This window comes from Garra rufa, chromosome 9 (genome assembly GCF_049309525.1).
Source record: "Garra rufa chromosome 9, GarRuf1.0, whole genome shotgun sequence".
In the NCBI taxonomy this organism is placed as follows: Eukaryota; Metazoa; Chordata; class Actinopteri; order Cypriniformes; family Cyprinidae; genus Garra; species Garra rufa.
Genome location: NC_133369.1, coordinates 41,427,356 through 41,447,546, shown reverse-complemented (window position 1 = coordinate 41,447,546; position 20,191 = coordinate 41,427,356). Strand labels below are relative to the sequence as shown.

The 20,191-nt window shown below is 35.0% G+C and overlaps 1 protein-coding gene across 1 annotated transcript; it reads left to right on the top strand.

Moving 5' to 3' along the window:
- The first annotated feature begins 5,124 nt into the window (after positions 1-5,124).
- On the top strand, positions 5,125-16,860 carry LOC141343075 (uncharacterized). The gene is made up of 7 exons (XM_073847670.1): positions 5,125-5,287; positions 6,315-6,483; positions 6,710-7,323; positions 10,712-10,880; positions 11,016-11,359; positions 13,031-13,199; positions 15,567-16,860. The coding sequence occupies exons 1-7, from the start codon at positions 5,282-5,284 to the stop codon at positions 16,475-16,477; spliced, it is 2,382 nt and encodes a 793-aa protein (XP_073703771.1). The 5' UTR covers positions 5,125-5,281; the 3' UTR covers positions 16,478-16,860.
- Positions 16,861-20,191: the final 3,331 nt, after the last annotated feature.

The window sequence follows — 20,191 nt, the reverse complement described above, 5'->3', positions numbered from 1 at the left end:
TAGATGGAGTTGATCAACAAGCCAAAGCTTGACAGTCATTATTACCTCTTCATGGGTCGACATTTTATTTCATAACGTTACACAGTTTTACATATCTATGGTTTTGATGCTGTTTTATGTCTGACGATTGTGTTAGATTACATCTGGAAGCATCTGTTGTTTCGGTTTCTTCTTCACTCATGTTTTGAAAATAGCGCCTCTAGCTATAACAATGAAAACAGATTCTCAGAGCACAAGTATAGCTCAAATATACTTAGACTTTTTCTAAGTGTAAGGTCAAGTATACTTAAATGTCATTTTAAGTATATTTCTGAGAAGTACATAAAAAGTATACTGAAAGTATACTTTCCTATATTAAAGTTTAAAAGAAGTATACTGATAGCACACTTAAACTTCTTTTTCGTAAGGGATTACAATATTGCGTTACTCAATAAAAAACTAATTGCGTTACTAAGTTACTTTTATGGTAAGTAATGCTTTGTTACTTTACAAGTACTTTACAAGGCCTTGAAGGTCTTGAAAGGGCCTTCAGTGTTCATTTTCGTCCGAAATGTTTGCACTTAAAAAATAAATACAACCTCATATTGTGTCAATCATATTTACACACTGCAGCTGCAACTTTCGTCCGTCATAAAAAAGTTTGGATCAGGTTTGAATTTCTGCGTGTTCGCATCTGTAGCAAAGCATTTTGATAGGAAAGGATGACAAATACACAATTCACAAAAACGCGAAATACGAAAAATTCGGACTCAGTGTGCAATGTCCTTTACAGTAGCAAAAAATAACTTTTAACTTTTTATAACTTTTGGGCTTTCTGCTATTAAACATAATAATAATAATAATAATAATAATAATAATAAGTAAGCTCAACCCAGCTGACAAAAAGTAAAGTAACAAAACATTACTTTCCATAAAAGTAACTAAGTAATGCAATTAGTTACTTTTGAGTAACGCAACACTGTAATGCATCACTTTTAAAAGTTTAAAAGTAACACATTACTTTTCCTATTTATTCACAAACACCTCTCCTGTCCCCCTGTTGAGAGAAATTGGGAAATGCAGAGACTTCCTTCTAGCTGAGGCTTATTAATTTTATTTTTGGTGTGAAAGGGCCTTGAAAGTCCAAAATTTTTGCTTGTTAAAAAATAAATACGACATCATGTTGTGTCAATCATGTTTACACACTGCCTCCGAAACCTTCGTCCATCATAAAAAAAGTTTGGATCAGGTTAGATTTTCTGCGTTTTCACATCCCTAGCAAGCATTTTGATAGGAAAGGATAACAAATACACAATACGCAAAAATGCATACGAAACTTCGGACTCATAAGCCTCAGCTGGAATTAAGTATCTGCATCTCACTCCCAATTTCTCTCGACACAGGGACAGGAGAGGTGTTTGTGAATAAATAGGAAAAATAATGTGTTACTTATTTTAAAAAATAACTGATATTTTATTGTAAATGTAAAAGTAATGCATTACATTAGTTACTTGGAAAAAGTAATCTGATAACGTAACTCATGTTACTTGTAATGTGTTGCCCCAGCTCTGATCATAACCTTAATATATTTATTCATTGTGACAGTTCAGATTACATTGGCCATTGGATTGGATCAAATCTTGAAATTGGGTTGTTCAAAAGGTTGTTCAATTGGGATTCTGAATTTGGATTAGATCACAAAATTGGTTTTGGTTTTAATCTGGATTAAATCCTCAATTTGTGTTGTTCAAAATGTTTTAGTAAGAATAGGATACTTTTGATCCAAAAAAATAAATAAAATAAAATAAAAAAACCTGGGTTATTCTGATCCCAGCAGAAGTGTGGATTTCAGGAAAAAAATGTACCAAAACTTTAAAACTGGTCCAAGAAATACAACATTTTAAAGTGTAATATATCCTCAAATCACCAAACAGCTGTCAATATCAAACAGAAATATTATATTTAATTTACAGTAATTTTTTAAAGCACTGACTGTATACTACATTGGCACAGTCATCTGAGATCCAGTCAGAAGTAGTGTCTTTGTGTATGCAGTGGAAATAGAATGCAAAACATCTGCATTTTTTTCCCCCATCTCATTTTTTTTTTTTTCATCACCATGTCCCTTTAGGGGCTCTGTAGAGTACTAGTAATCCAGATTTGGAAATCTGAATCTGGATCTGGATCAGGGTGATCCAATCCAGTTTTGCTTTGAAAAACCGGCACAAAAGTAAGATGGGTTACCTGATCCTGGATAGCAAAACATGGGATTTTCAAATCCAGATCATTCTGATCCAGATTAAACTTTTTGAACAACTGGCCCCAGGTTCTGACAATTATCCAATAAGCAAACAGGTATGTTAAACAAAATTATTTTTATTTAGAAGTTTCTTTCTTGTCCTCCTCCATCCACAAGTTTATCGAAATTAACTCAATGGCCAAAAGTGAAACATAGTTTTCACATTCTGGTTCTTAGTTCATTTTCACTCAAGACAGTTTAGAAAATGAATGCTCTCCCTCACAGTTTGTATACAAACTATACTTCTAGTTATAACTAGAAGTCTCACATAAAAATAAAAAGCACATTGCAGTGTACACATTGGAAAAGGTTGATTGTAAATTCAGGTTAATTATTTAGATCACATTGAGGGTATATTTTTGGTTCATCTTACATAAATGATCTTGCACCCCTGCTGGGAAAAACAGCTAAAACCAGCCTAGGCTGGTTGGCTGATCATAGCTGGTTTAAGCTGGAAGTAGCTGGTTTTAGTCTAAGACCAGCCTGACCAGCCTGGAAAAGTGGCCAAACCCCCTCTAAAACCAGTCTGCTGACCAGCTAAAACCAGCCAACCAGTCTAGGCTGGTTTCAGCTGTTTTTTTCACCAGGGACAAATGATGTAGATGGTGATTTGTCAGTGAGATTCAAGGTCAACCCTTCCATCATTCTGTACTTTACTGGTTCTGTACTTTAGTCTGCCTCTGTTTTGTGCTTTTTTTACACACTGGAGGTCACAAGCTCTGAGAAATGGCAGATACATATATGTCTGCTCTTTCAAATGCTGCTAATCCATCTTGCTGCACTACCACAGAGATTTCCGCGAAAATGAAATGAGACGAGTTGACGTAAATGTGTCTATATCGTGCCTCTGTAATTGCTGGCTTGTGGTATGGAAATTCTCTAGCACTGTGTACCAAAACTGCATCATGAAGGCCATCTCCAAAGTGTCCAGTGGTGCAAGTTTCTTGTTTCCCATGTTTGTCATTGGATATTTTGCTCAAGGTCTCTCTGACCTGTCTGACCTCTCTAACTGTATGACACAAAATGGATTAAGAGATTATTTCTGTTCTTCCCTGACATGTTGCTTGCATTGGTAACCCCTACAACTGGAAAGGTCACACCCAAGAATGTTAACCATAGCCAGACTGCGCTCATGAGAGAGGTCTAAGGTGAAGTTTGCGATTACAGATAAAGTATTTAATGCTTTGTAACCCCTCAGCAATGGTTTGCTTGATTTTCTCACTCATTAGCAGAATAAACTCTTCATGAGTGGTCAATAAACATTGTGGGATCAGTTAGATTAGTCAGTTTCATTAAAAGAATGAGCAAGGGATAATGGTGGTGGATGTAATGTCCTGCCTACCCAAATAACCCCTAACCCATGAAAACAACTTAAAACACCCACTGTGAAATATCATTTGCCTAAAATATATAATTCTTTCTTACTGACTGGAGTTAATTAAATTAGCTAATATGATAATAATAATAGAGTGTTTTCATGATGCATCATCAGTTGGCCATTTTGGCGGTACTGAACGTAAACAATGCCACAGAAGCAAATGAAACTTGCATATTTTGCTTATTGTTGCTGCTGAAAATTGTAAATTATTGTCATGTTTTGGGCTGAACTAATTGGTCGGACCGAGAAAAACATTTGGAGCACTATAGACTGCCAAAAGTTATAACAAATCAAAGAGAAGAGTGCAAAAAACTGTCTGAGGAACAAAAGGCATTTGTGGTTGACCAGACTGAACTAGGATTTCCAGAGCAAGAATCTTTGACAACATTCATGTTTGTTCTTATTATTTCCTCTCAGGTAGGTGAAATATTATGCTAATATCTTTATGAATACTACTCGTACGTATTTTTAGGGCCTATAGGGAAGCACCGAAATGGAAATTCTTGGCCCAAAGCCGAACAAAATTACACACTGGGCCGATGGCCGATTACTGAACATGTTTTTCATGTTTTCCCCCCATGTATTTCACCAATTTTATCCACCATTGCATAAATTAAATAGCCAGTATTTGCTTTTTACAGTTTTGTCTTGCTTTCCAAAGAAAAAAATCAATTACAAAACAACAATTTAAAAATATTTATTTAACACTGAACATTTTTACCATTCTAGTAGACATTATAGCCTACCAACAAAGCAGAATTTAACTTAAAATGAATAAGTTAGTAAAATAATATTCTTTGGCCATTTTTAAAACACCCTTTTTAGAATCAGGCATGTGTTTTAATGTACAAATACATGCAGCCTTGCTGAGCAAAGGAGAATGTTATAATACATTAATAGAGCTGGTGTAATGATTGTTATCATTATTTTTGTTACTTTTTATTTGACAAAACTACAGTAAAATTACAATACTAACATTTATGACAGTGTTATTTTGGCGGAAAAACCTGCAAGAAGACCTCAGTACTTTTTGCTAACAGCAGCAGATTTATGAATGATTCTCATCATGCAGATTCCCCATGAACCCTAGCTAACCAGCTCATGCAGCACTGTCTCTAATTGGAATTGTTACTAGTAAGAATTGAATTAGAGAGATCTCTAATTGGCATTGTTACTAGTAGGAACTGAATTATAGAGCTCTCTAATTGAATTGTTACTAGTAAAAATAGTAGTACATTTTAGGCTAAAACGGCTTGCCATAGATTGGAAAGTTGTGAACATGCATACATTCTTTATAAGACAAAATGTTTCCACTCTTATTGAACAAATCCATAACAAAATATATATTCCTTTCAAACCACCTGTGCAAAAATAACGATTTAAGACAGTTATTCCATCACCCTGCAGCCGGTAGTGGGCACTAGCGCATAATTACTGACTTACAACACGAAGGGAAGTCAGGCAAGGAAGGGCAGAAAAAGTTGAAGTGGAAAGCGGCTACTGGCTTCAAAACAAACTCTCAGTGAACGAGAGCGTTTCATTCATAAAGACTACTTTTATATCACCGTGGCGTTCGTGAATCTTACACCAGAAAGAAGAGAAACAAAGAGACAGATAGCCTTCTGATGATTGTGAGGAGACTGTTTGTTTTGGCTGACTGTTGTTACTTTATTAGCTGCCTGGTTGCTTAATGCTGCACGATTGTTTCGCGTTAAATATCATTATTTAGCGTTGGCAAGCGATTTAGTGCACATGCATATTTGTCCATTTAGAACCAGAAGTGAAAACGGTAGCTAATAGATTTCTTTGTATTTTAAACGGTAGCTAATTGAGTAACTTAACGTTAGTTAGCTTGCTAGATTAGATTTATATGCAAGACGAAAAGGAGTTGTCATTCATCCAAACAATAGTTGAAAGTTGAATAGGGCCTACAGCTTTAATTTTTTCGTACGTTATTTAATAAAAGTATTATTATTATCATTGTTATTATTTTCCGAGCGAAAAATAATGACTATCATGATACATTTTAACATAATTTAACATAATCATTTAGGGTGACAGTTTGTACAACAAAAATTATTGTCAGGCATATTTAGAACAAGATCGAAGCATTGGGTGACATTAAAAGTCTTTTATTAGGGATCACAGTGGAGCCATAAAATAATAATTAATTACCATATAAAATATTTACTAATCTTGGCCCCTATCCTTCAACCCACTAGGTTTTACCCATTTGTCAGCAGTTTTTATTCATTTAAAATATTATAATAAATATAGTAAATGTAGCATGATCACATATTTTTATATACATTTTAATAAGTACAGGTCAAAATAAGAATGTCGTTTCATTTTTACATAACTACGTCTATATTTGCAAATATTTTACCCATATTTTGACTTTTCAAAAAACTTGAACTTAGAAACTTGAAGTAGACTGTTCATTTGCATTTTTATATTCCTTTGCTTTCTGCATATAGAAGATAACTTTTGTAAACTGATTTTGGTCAACAAAATGGGTCTCGTCTTTGACCTATGCATTTTTTTTTTTATCGTTTTTAGTAAGATATGAACCAGTTACATAGTGAAGAGAACACATTTTAGATTCAAGTTCATAGTTATTTTCCCTAACTGACACCTATAATATTCTTGTCTCTTCAGCACATCACAATTAAGCGAAAAGGACAAGAGCCTCGACCCCGACGCTGCCATGCTGATGCTACTTTATTCACATGCCCCTTCTGCACAACTGATGCATGTAAGCCAAGACAGTACCATCAAATAATGACCCATATAGCTGGGCATAAACTGAGAGCGGTTGAGTATGGAGGTGAGTGTGTTAGCATACCATTTTTTGGTAGTAGTAGCTAACATAGTTAACAGATTCCAAACTAACAATAAAAATATATATTTTTGTACTTTTATATGTGGAGGTGAGTTTGTGAGAATAGTTTTTAATAGCATATGTTAGCGTACCTAAGTGTGAAAAGTACTTTTATATCATCCATTGTTCTTTGTCAATATTGTGCTAATATGTGCTCAAACCTTCGTTGTAGATCATGTTATATACAGCTGTAACATTGGCTGTGACAAAAAGGCCAAACATTTTCATTGCTGCAAGTGTCCCAAGACGTACATCAATAAAGGTGCCATGAAAAAGCATCTTTGCAGTGCTCATCCAATAACTACTTGCACTTTTCAATCACAACCTGGAAGCAATCCACTACAAGAACCTCATTCACAGCAAAAAACAGCATCTCATGCATCACCAGAACCTCCTTCACATCAAAAACCAGCATATCATGCATCACCAGAACCTCCTTCACAGCAACAACCAGCATCTCATCCATCACAAGAACCTCTTTCACAGCAAAAACCAGCATCTCAGCCATCATCAGAACCATCTTCACAGCAAAAACCAGCATCTCATCCACTACCAGAACCTCCTTCACCGCAACAACCAACATCTCATCCACCACAGGAACCTCTTTCACAGCAAAAAACAGCATCTCATTCATCTTCAGAACCTCTTTCACAGCAAAAAACAGCATCTCATCCATCAACAGAACCTCCTTCACAGCAAAAACCAGCATCTCATGAACTTGATTTGCAGCAAGCAGCACCTCCAGCAAATGAGAGAACGCAGATCTCTGTGCAGTGTCCTAATAGGGTGAGTTTGAATTCCAATTACTATACAATTTCAATAAATACATTGAGTGGATGAATCATTAAGCCATACAACGTGTCATTAACAAGCACAGTGTTTCGAGGAAAAAAAAAAAAAAGGATGTACAGTATTGAGCAAAAGTATTTTTGAATTTTCCTCAAAAATAATATATATTAGTTTAAGTATGTTAATAGAGAATGTCAGTTCACACTTTTGGATGCTCAATAAATCTGACAACATACAGAGATAAGATCTCACCATCATTGAGCCTGTACAGTGGGGCAAATAGGTATTTGACACACTGACGAATTATTTAAGTTTTCCCACTTTCAAAGAATGGAGAGTTATGTAATTTTCATCGTAGGTACACCTTTACCGTGAGAGACAGAATATTAAAAAAAAATCCAGAAAATCACATTGTATGATTTTTAAATAATTAATTTTCATTTTATTGCATGAAATAAGTATTTGATACAATAGAAAAACAGAACTTAATATTTGGCTTTACAATTACAGAGGTCAGACGTTTCCTGTAGTTCTTGACCAGGTTTGCACACACTGCAGCAGGGATTTTGGCCCACTCCTCCATGCAGGTCTTCTCCAGATCTTTCAGGTTTTGGGGCTGTCGCTGGGCAGTTTCAGTCCCTCCATAGATTTTCTGTTGGGCTCAGGTCTGGAGACTGGCTAGACTGCTACTGGACCTTGAAATGCTTCTTACGGAGCCCCTCTTTAGTTGCTCTGGCTATGTGTTTGGGGTCATTGTCATGCTGGAAGACCCAGCCATGACCCATCTTCAATGCTCTTACTGAGGGAGAGAGGTTGTTGCCCAAAATCTTGCGATACATGGCCCCATCCGTCCTGTCCCCTTTGCAGAAAAGCGGGGGTGTTTCCACCCCCATACTTCATGTTTTGGATGGTGTTCTTGGGATTGTACTCATCCTTTTTCTTCCTCCAAACACAGCGAGTGGAGTTTATACCAAAAAGTTATATTTTGGTCTCATCTGACCACATGGCCTTCTCCCCCTCTGGATCATCCAGATGGTCTTTGGCAAACTTCAGACAGGCCTGGACATGTGCTGGCTTGAGCAGGGGGACCTTGCACGCACTGCAGGATTTTTAATCCATGAAGGTGTAGTGTGTTACTAATGGTAACGTTGAGACTTTAGTCCCAGCTCTCTTCAGGTCATTGACCAGGTCCTTCCGTGAAGTTCTAGGCTGATCCCTCACCTTTCTCAGGATCATTGATACTCCACAAGGTGAGATCTTGCACGGAGCCCCAGTCCGAGGAAGATTGACAGCAGTGTTGTTTTCGTCAACGATGACGATGACGAAATCATTTCGTCGACGCCACTTTTTTTCATGACGATAACGAGACGATGACGAGATAAAAATGGCTCGTTGATGACTAAAACATGACGAGACGTGTGTGAGTTTTCGTTGACGAGACGAGAATAGACGAAAATGTTAGTGGGTGGTCCGTCAGACGTTTAAAATGCATGACATTTCCGCTTATTGTGCATGCCAATTAAAACTTAAAAAGTATCTGACGCTATGGCAAGCCGTTTTAGCATTAAATACTCTTTGCTGTACTAGTATGGCAAGCCGTTTTAGCATTCCATCCTTGTTTGTCTTTTATGTTCTAAAACATTCCTTCATTATTGTAATTATTGGTGGAAATAGTCGATCCGGAAGCTCACATTGTGTTGAACTATAGATCTGCTATTTTCAGAACTTATAAGTGACACTACCCAACAGCAAAATACTTACTGACCTACATTAATTTGTTAAAAGACTACTTTTTCCCTGTTTTTGACTAAAACTAGACTAAAACCTTTTTGACTTTTCGTCGACTAAAACTAGACTAAAACCTTCTTGACTTTTCGTCGACTAAAATTGGACTAAAACTATCACATATAGAAGTGACTAAAATTTGACTAAAACTAAGAAGCATTTTAGTCCAAAAGACTAAGACTAAGACTAAATCTAAGATGGCTGTCAAAAACAACACTGATTGACAGTCATCTTGAATTTCTTCCATTTTCTAATAATTGCGCCAACAGTTGTTGCCTTCTCACCAAGGTGTTTGCCTATTGTCCCGTAGCCCATCCCAGCCTTGTGCAGGTCTACAATTTTGTCCCTAGTGTCCTTAGACAGCTATTTGGTCTTACCCATAGTGGAGAGGTTGGAGTCTGATTGATTGAGTGTGTGGACTGGTGTCTTTTATACAGGTAACCAGTTCAAACAGGTGCAATTAATACAGGTAATGAGTGCAGGATAGGAGGGCTTCTTAAAGACAAACTAACAGGTCTGTGAGAGCCAGAATTCTTGCTAGTTGGTAGGTGATCAAATACTTATTTCATGCAATAAAATGGAAATTAATGATTTAAAAATCATACAAAGTGATTTTCTGGATTTTTTTTTAGATTCTGTCTCTCACAGTTGAGGTGTACCTACGATGAAAATGACAGATCTCTCCATTCTTTGTAAGTGGGAAAACTTGAAAAATCGTCAGTGTATCAAATACTTATTTGGCCCACTGTATGTAATTACAAGAAGAGACAAAAAAAAAGTAATAACTAACTAAATCCATAAGAACTGTGGGAGCATCTCCAATATGCTTGGTAAATTCTACGCGTGAAGCTACAGTACTATGAAAAGTTTAATCACATATGTAAAAATGCTGTAAAGTAAGGATGTTTTCAAAAGTAAAGTCATAAATAGAATGTATTGATCAAATAACCTATATTAACTAAATCAAATCCCACTGGTTTATTACAGTTAATGGCAATATAAATGTTTAGAAACATTTACTTTACTTACTCACACTAAAGCGAAAGATAAAAATAACTTTATGTAACATGCCTCTTTTGTGAAGTATTGTATGTCATAGTAAAGTCATTGTGTGGGCCATGTATCCCCATTCATGTTGGCAAATTAGGTGTTTCCCAATCACTGAGTGTTTACAATCCAGCGTGGGTGTTTTTAACTGCTTTACTGTTGTTCCTGACACCTCCTGTCTTCAACTGTCATAATGAGTCAGACACTAAGAGTTTTGTTTAGGTTTTATTTTTAACGTTTCTTTTGGTTTGATTTGCTGAATATGAAAATTACTTTTTGTGTTTCATTAACAGTGCTCATGAAAACTAAAAAGATATGTTGACAAATTATACAAGCTAATCTGTTATGATAGTTCTAAATATTTACCAAATTATAGAAGCTATGTGAAAATAAATAGTTCAATAATAATTAGAATCATAGAATTACAGAAAACAAATTTTAGTTACATTGTGTTATTGTTTTCTAGTAAGAAATATGAAGAAATGGTCATATACATTGGGCAAAGCATATTTCAGAAAATGAGTAACTTACATTTTTTTTCTTGCCTCTTCAGCACATCACAATAAAGCTAAAAGGACAAGAGCCTCGACCACGCCGCTGCCATATAGATGCTACTTTATTCACATGCCCCTTCTGCACAACTGACGTATGTAAACCAAGACAGTACCATCAAATAATGACACATATAGCTGGGCATAAACTGAGAGCGGTTGAATATGGAGGTGAGTGTGTGAGTATCTTTAGTAATACTTTATAAAAATGTGGGAAGAGTTAACAAGCATAGATAACATTTTACAGCATTAATTATTCTTGGTCAATGTTGTGCTTAAGCAAATGTGCTCAAACCTCTGTTATAGATCATGTTATATACAGCTGTAACATTAGCTGTGGAAAAAAGGCCAGGCATTTTCACTGCTGCAAGTGTCCCAAGACTTACTTCAATAAAGGTGCCATAAAAAAGCATCTTGGCAGTGCTCATCCAATAACTAATAGTACTCCAGAACCACAACCTGTAAGTCCACCAGAACCTCCTTCACAGCAACAACCAGCTCCTCATCCACCACCAGAACCTCCTTCAAACAAACAACCAGCATCTCATTCAAAAGAACTTAATTTGCAGCAAGCCGCACCTCATCCACAAGAACTAACAGCTTCTCCTGCAATTGAGAAAAAGCATGTCTCTGTTCAGTGTCCTCAAAGGGTGAGTCTGAAATCAAAAAATGTAAATACATTGAGCTGAATGGCTAGCATTAAAGGAGAAGTTCACTTACAGAACAAACATTTACAGATAATGTACTCACCCCCTGTCATCCAAAATGTTCATGTCTTTCTTTAGTCGTAAAGAAATTAAGCTTTTCAAGGAAAACATTTCAGGATTTTTCTACATATAATGGACTTCTATGGTGCCCCGAGTTTGAACTTAAATGCAGCTTCAAATGATCCCAAATGTGGTTCAATTGATCCCAGCCAAGAAAGAAGGGTCTTATCTAGCAAAACGATCAGTTACTTTTTAACCTAAAACGTTCGTCTTGTCTTGCTCTGCCTGAACTCTGTGTATTCTGGTTCGAGACCAGGGTTCGAATTATGGGGGAGCTAAGGGGAGCTCGGCTCCCCTGAAAAGGACCTGGGCTCCCCTGAAAGCCTACTTTGAGACATTTAGGGGGAGCTCTAAAACACTTTCCATTTTTTGTGTCGCATATAGATTTTGATTTTCTGTACATTAAGGTTCCTGAAATAAATTATGATATTATAAATGTGTCAATGTTGTGTGTTTATTCGCTCATTACATTACTATTTCCGAACACTATTTTCCGCTGTCTCCTGCTGTGACCATCCATGCGTGGCGGCACTGCACTGAAATTACTACGTTTACGTCACCACTTGAACTTCTTTAAGGTAAGAATCATGGAATTACTTACTTGATCTGTGTGTTTGTGAGGATTGGACCTAATCCTATTTAATATTGATGTATTTTTTTTTTATGATTGTTATGTGAGTTATTCTGTTTTCATCATGATTTGCATGATGTAGGCCTAAGCGCGGTTGATTCAGAACCGTGGACAGAGCTGTTTGCCCTAACACTGACCTACGCTTGCGTTTTGAAGTAAACGGTTTACTAAGTAAACAATAGGTTTACTGTAAACCTATTGTTTTAAATGCCCGAACATGCACCAAAAGCGTTAAAGTCAGTCAGGGAGGATCGGAAAATAGGGCTCCCCCGAAAGCCACTTTGTAATTCGAACCCTGTTCAAGACAGTTAGGGCATGTTGAAAGACCCACATCGTATTTCCTTCCTCAACTTTAAAAAATCTTTTCCAAAATTATCCTACATCGCTAACGAAGTACTGACCCAGTCTTTGCCTAGTGAACATGCAAAGAAGATCAAACACCCCCAGCAAAAAAAGGTAAAAAGCGATGTAGGGCAGTTTTGAAGTCAAGGGAGAACATGAGATGGGAGTTTTTCGTCACCCCCTAACTGTTATGAACCGCAGGCAAAGCAAGACAAGGCGAGTGTTTGAGATTGAAAAGTATATAAATTGTATTTTTTTAAGAAAATAACAGTTCGTTTCACTAAATAAGACCCTTCTTCCTCGGCTGGGATCGTTTACAACCTCATTTAGGATCGTTTGAAGCCACATTTAAACTGCATTTTGGAAGTTCAAACTCGGGGCGCCATTGAAGTCCACTATACGAAGAAAAATCCTGAAATGTCTTCCTCAAAAAACTATTTCTTTACAACATGAAAGACAAATATCTTGGATGACAATTTAACAAAATAACTTGTTGAATTATTTTTTTATTGTTTTCTAGTAAAAATATGAAGCATTGATATATATACATTGGGGAAACAAAAATGTTCTGGTCTTTTCAGCACATCACAGTTAAGCAGAAAGGACAAGAGCCTCGACCGCAACACTACCATGCAGATGCGACTTTATTCACATGCCCCTTCTGCACAGCTGATGCATGTAAGCCAAGACAGTACCATCAAATAATGACCCATTTAGCTGGGCATAAACTGAGATCGGTTGAATATGGAGGTGAGTGTGTGAGCATGCAGTTTCTTTGGTAATGTTATAATAATGTGGTAAAAGTTAACATATGTTATAAACTAAAACTGTATAAATGTTTTACAGCATTAATTAAGTTTGGTTAATGCAAAAATATATAAATATATGGTCATATACTGTGTATTAACATCGGGTAATCCAAGCCAACTAACAATGAGCAGTGGGTTACATTAACTAAAATTAATTCATTCATTCATGGGTCATTGACGTATAAGGATTTTCAACAGGCGAATTAAAAAAAAAAGTTTGTAGTTATTCAAACATTTAGAATGTTGTGTACACATAAATTAATATAAAAATGTTAAATTAAGTGATTTTAGTTTTTTTTTTCATCTAGATGAATCAGCCGTAGCCTTAAAAAAAAGTCATGTGCTGCGACCGTGATTTATATTCAAATTAATTAATTTCTTTAACATGTTTAACATTTTTTTGAGATGTTTTTGGTAATTAAGGTCTTTTGAAACAAAGTATTTGCAGTTTTTTTTGTAAATAATGATCTCATATTTTTATTTTATAATGTCAGAGTTTCCTTCTTAAATGTAGTCAGCAGACTTATTTTTCCTGTAAATTGCATAAAACTGATACAATTATTAAAAAAAAATACAATTCGCTTAAGCATACTGTAGCAGTGATTCATATTTCAGCCACAGAAATTAGATATTTTGTTTTTAAATTAATACAGTTATTGCTATTATTGGTCCCACCACATGAGTGGTTGCTCCAAATTACACAATTGATTAATATTGATTAAGATTGTTAAAAAATAAATATTACATATAAAAAATAAATGCATAATTGTCAAACTAAAGTTACATGCTCAAATTTTTAGTGCATTTTTTCTCATATTGTACAAAGATTAAACATAAACCATCTGAAGTATAAAAAAATGGCCTAAATTGCATACATTTTTTAGTATCATTTGGAATAGATTTGTATGTATATAAACCATCAATTAAAATATTTTCAAATTCAGTCAAAACACAACCACATAATTGGCCATCTCAACAAAACAAGCTAGCTTCCCACAAAAGGTCACTATGGAATTTATATTAAAAATAAATACTTGTAGAAATAACTTAATATATTATTAACTTAATATATAATTTTTTTTGAGGTCATACCATGATATACCCTGGAAATCCAGAGGTCTCACGAGAGCACAATTTGAATTGTCTCTGCAAGACACTCTGGCATCGAGCAATGATGCATGTTACTGCAATACGTAAGCAGTTCTGGGAACCAATCAAATCGGTGTATCTGATGTAGGCGGGTCAGAGGCGAGCTAAGCTGATGACGACAGCGCTGCGACGTCTGGAAATTTAAACATTGAAAGATGGCTACAGATGAACACCAGTTGTTTGAAACGGCAATGAACGAGTTAGACTTGGCTTTTCATATAAAAGAGGAACAGAAAACCCGCTCTAATCGTTCCTTTGCAAGAAGGACGTTTTTGCTGTTTTGCCGACTGGATACGGCAAGAGTTTAATCTATCGGTTAGCTCCGCTGGTAGCTAAGCGTATGGGGCTCACATGGTGTATTGTTGTGATTGGTCGTGGCGTTATCCAATTGCGTGCAGTGAGAGTTTGAAATGCACGCTTGGTGCCGCCCCTCGAGTTAGGCCCTTAATCGATGCCAGACCCTTAAACTTAATAGATTCGGGTCTGGATTTTTTCCAGGCTAACCATGATATCCAAATGTGGTAATTTTTTTTCCAAATTTGAAAGAGAGTTACAAACCTGCTTGATGCCTCTGTGGGTCCTTTGCAAACTCATATATGATGCAATGTCCTATCTTTAATTAGATTTCAACATAAAAGTCCCAAAATAGTAGTTTATTGATGGTTGCACCAAATGATATTTATAAAATGGACATCATCAGACAAAGTTTGTTTGTATATCATGATGGAAATATAAATACAAATGCTTTTCAGTTTTATACAGGATTATAAAACACTGCAGAAATGTATCTGAATAAATTTAGGGTAATTTCAAATATGTTTCCACAACCACAGTTATGGCCGGATGGTCGCACCACATGATGTTTTGACACATTGAATGACAGAAAAATGACAAATAACTAATTTTGTTTTTTAAGTTAAAGTGGGTACATACATGGGAGAGATAGTTTATATATATGGCATTTTTTTATGGATTTAAACCAAATTTTAACTGAAAAAATGCAATTGGACAGAAAATATAGGCATAATTGACCCTCATTCAGTCATAAGGTCTGTAATGCAATGACTAATGTTAAAAAAGGCGATACCATTATTTCAGTTAAAGTCATATTATGCAAGAAAATGCCTACTAATATTTTTATTTTCTCATTTTTTTTTAGATTTTGTTATGTACAGCTGTAACATTGGCTGTGGTACAAAAAAGTCCAGGCATTTTCACTGCTTCAAATGTCCCAAGACTTACACCAGTAAAAGTGACCTAAAAAGGCATCTTTGCAGCGCTCATCCCATATCTCCAGAAACACAACCTCGCCCGCTGGAAATAGCAGCCCATCCGATTATTGCTACAAGAAAGCAAATCTCTGTGCAGTGTCCTCACTGCGGGCTCAGTCTTAATTCTAAAAATTTAAAGAAACACATTGAGCGGAAGCATCTTGAAGCCTCGCATCCCACACCTTCAGTTCTACCAGCTCAGTGTGTTGATAAAAAGAATGGACTATATGTTGTATCTGAATCATTTTGTGAGCCCTATACCCTCATCCATGTGGTGAAAAGATTTTGGGGTTCATCCCACAAGGTTATGTGTGAATTGGATAAATGCAACAGTCAAGTTGAAATGGCACAAAGTAGTGAAGTTTTCGCTACACAATGTGTGCACCTAAGATCAGCAGACTACACCTATGCTATTGCACCGAGTGAGGATTTATCAGAGCATGTGTTGACCGAGATGGTGGAGCAAAAATGGATTGGAGACGTCAGGAAGAAACAATGCCTTAAGCTGCAAAATCTGGCTAAAAGTAAAGGTGCCACATTTACTAGCCTTGTTACCATTGGAGGCCCAGACTACATGTATTATATATCAATATATGAGCCAAAGGTGTCTCAATACAGTAAACTGGGCAGAGTCTTGGTGAATTACAATGCCAAGACAAACACTTGGAATTGTCCTTGTAGCAAAGGTAGACAATCATGTCTGCACAACAGTATTGCAAAGTGGTGTCTCTATCAAATGAAGAAGCAGCTCTTTGAAAACCTGCCCGAAGCAGAGGCAGATATTGAGCCAGCAACTTAAGGACTTGTCTAGCCAACAGTGCTTCCAAAAATGGTTTAGCTGAGACATCTCAGCCCAAAAGAAGAAAAACGATTCTGACCTGCAACAAACTGACACTTGCAAAAACAAAGACGGCATGAATGTTAAATAAGGGAAAAAAAAAGAAATCCAAAGTAAACGTTTTTTTTTTTCAATATTAATTTAGGAATGTGAACTATTAATGTGCGATTGATTAATTACTGTCATTAATCAGTTAAGCTTACTGATTGTTGATTAATAGTTTATCACAAACATTGTGTTCATGAAAGAAGCTGCAGCTTTGTGACAAAACATTGTATAACAAAACATTGTACATTGTACATTGTATGACAAAAAGGTTTAAAATATAAATGGTACAATACAAACTGCATAGAGCTTGTTTGAGTACAGTTTGAAAGTATCAGCATTTTTTTTTTTTTATTGTTTCCAGTGTTGGTAGGATTTTGGTAAGATTTGTACATCAGAAACATATATAAAAATATTTTTTACTCTTTATTTTATATATATATATATAACGTATTGGGAAAAAAAACCCACTACCAAAACACAGTAATATATAATTTAATAAGAAGGCTTATATTGACCTATTAAGATTTTGCTTGCATTTTCCTTGTAATTATTTTTTTCTATTTAATTAAAAAGTTTTCAGAGGTCAATTTTAACAATATTTCAAGTGTGATTTATGAGATTTGTTGTATTTTTAATCCAATTTTTCTATGTAAAAGGCGTAAAGTTGATCATAACTATTTTAAACTTAAGGATTCATTAGTTTGAATATACACTGAACCAAACACTATAACGTCTTAGTTGATAATTCAGTATGCTTTATTTTTAACAAAACATCCCATGTTTCGGTTGTGACAGCACAATTTCAGTAGTAACAATCATGTTTTGGTAGTGACCACATTACATTACAGAATTTTACCCACATACTAAAATGCTAAAAATGTATAACCGTACCAAAAAAAAAAAAAAAAAAATTATTTGCTCCAAAAAAAGGATTATGTATTCCCTTTTGTCACAGTAACACCCCCCCCCAAAAAAAAATAAAGCTGTCACAATTTTGGTGACAATTTTTTAATCAGCACATGGTTAGCTAGCACAGTTCTGAACAAAAAAGTGTTTAATTATATAATATATTTTACATTTGTAATTGCAATGCGTTGTAATGTGTTTTTTTAATTGCAAAAGAAGAATACAATCAAGTATACACAGCAAAATCCTGTTTCAGAAGGAAATACTTAAAGAGTAACTGAAATATGCTTGTCAAGTGATTTAATGGGGCATTTAATATACTGTAATAAATTATGATCTCTTCAGTGAGAAAGCATAACAGATTGCATTAGTATATGTATACAGTATACTAATATAATGACAGCAGAAATACTCAATGTGTATAGGCAACCTATCCAGCTGTAAGATCTAAACATGGCTCATTTTAAACTTCTTTGGAATTTATGGTATCATAATATCAACTTAAAGAAAATTAGTAGCACAAGCATTGAAGGTCCTCCACAGTGCTTAGTGGGATTGAGGCAGATGTTTTCGTCTTCCTGTTTATTCCAAAGAGAATGCTATTGTTTTGTTTCCAAAAAACTCTATTTTGGTCTCATCTGGCAGCAAAACCCAGTCCTGCGGAATCCAGTTAGTGCCAAAATGTAGATACATGAGTTTGCCACCAATGGCTATTTATGGCCATTTTGTTTATAGATTTTCCGTATAGATGAGGTCTGATCATAGTTTTGGAAATTTTCTGATCCCAAGACCCAACTAGCATCTGCAAACAAAAGAAATTCATAAGGGTTTGGAATGACATGAAGGGTGAGTAAATTATTATTATAATATTTACTTATTTGTTTTAGTTGGATGTTTACTCTTGAGAATTTATTCCACATTTCTGCATCGCTAGTCACCCTACGTGTTGTTTTGAGAATGGATGGACAGACTTGCTCCACAATTATTTTTTTTTTTTGTAATTTTACTTAAAGTAGAGGTTTGATTTTTGTGAAGATTTTAAATTAAATTAATTATTTGCAGTCAGTTTTGTTCATATTTACCAAGGGTGCCAATAAAATTGGAAAAAAGGTAACTGGTGGTAATCAGTTATAGCATTTACAACCAAAACTACACAAAATATTTAACATAAATGAGTTAATGAGTCAACTACTCCATTATGGTGACTGATAATTGCGATTACACTGTAAAAAAATGCTCTTCTTACTTAGATTTTTTGTCTTGTTTCCAGACAAAATATCTAAAAATTCTTAAATCAAGAAGGATTTTCTAGACAAGAAAAAAATATTGTCCTGTTTTCAGAAAAAAGAAGTCAAAATTAAGCAGGTTTTTGCTTAAAACAAGCAAAATAATCTGCCAATGGGGTAAGAAAAATAAATCTTATTTCAAGCAGACAACCAGATTATTTTTCTTACCCCATTGGCAGATTATTTTGCTTGTTTCAAGCAAAAACTCACTTAACTTACTTAATTTTTTCTGAAAACAAGACAATATTTTTTCCTTGTCTAGAAAATCCTTTTTGATTTAAGAATTGTTTGATGTTTTGGCTGGAAACAAGACAAAAATTCAAAGTAAGAAAAGCATTCTTTGCAGTGTGTTTGGTTTAGGGCATTGACGATTATGACGATTAATTGTCTTTTAATTGTCGATTAATATATATGAGTTTTAGTGCCATCCAGTGATATGGCGCAAAGAGCGCTCTGTTTATTGGCATAATCACTAAAAAACTGTCACTCATCTTTGTGCCCCTGAATCAGATCCAGCACCTAGTTTGGTGAATCCCCCTCCTCACGCACCAATGAAAGGCATTGTGTCCGTTATTTTTTGCATTGTAGTTTTTATTTTAATATCATTTTCAATTTTGCTATAAAATTCAGTTTCGTTTTTATTAGTGTCATTGATAATTTTCGTAAATTTAGTTTAGTTTTTTTTTTTTTGTGAGCACATTTCTATTTATTGTTCATAGGCTATGGTTTAGTTTCAGTTTTAGTCTACGTTATTTAAACCTCTAGCGACACAAATTTAAAGCATGCTGAAATTTAATTAGATGATAAAAGTATGCAAATATGGTAGGTAAATTTCCCTCTCAACCTCCCATGCATCAATTATCCCTAAACCTATTCCTGATTATACCTTTTGCGGTGCACTCAGGTGGTTGTGCCAGGATGAGAATGTAATCATTACAAAAACGTTTATTTTTGATGATAATTATTTTATTTTTAGTCAGGTTTTTCTAAGTGTTGTTAGTTTCGTTTTGTCTTAGTTTATTTACATTTTATTTTTTTCCATTTCTTTCTTTTCCATTCTTGTTCTTAATGTAACATATTTTACCGTTAAACACTTAAACAATATTTCTTACATTTGAACTCATTTTACAAGAATTTTAGAAGTAAAAATTAAAAAATAATCGTCGTGAAGAGACCAATGCGGCTCATTTAGGTGACTGACATCGCATCTCTTTAGTTTGCTTTGCATCAAATTAAATGATTTACAGTTTTGTAGATTAACTAAAACATATATTTACCAAAGAAATGCAAGTCTGCGGCACTGAGAACTACTGAAGAGCATGCAAAATATCCATGCTCATTACAACAACCCCTGTTGTTGACTGTCCTGTTAGGACAGAAAACTAAAAAGCTAAATTGTTTGGGTTACAATTATAAAATTACCATGTTTTGTTTT

What these genes read in the sequence shown, in the direction of transcription:
- LOC141343075 (XM_073847670.1), top strand. An exon ending in GAGAGCGGTTGAATATGGAG is followed by an intron (nt 10,881 to 11,015) that starts GTGAGTGTGTGA and finishes CCTCTGTTATAG; the next exon opens with ATCATGTTATATACAGCTGT. An exon ending in GAGATCGGTTGAATATGGAG is followed by an intron (nt 13,200 to 15,566) that starts GTGAGTGTGTGA and finishes ATTTTTTTTTAG; the next exon opens with ATTTTGTTATGTACAGCTGT.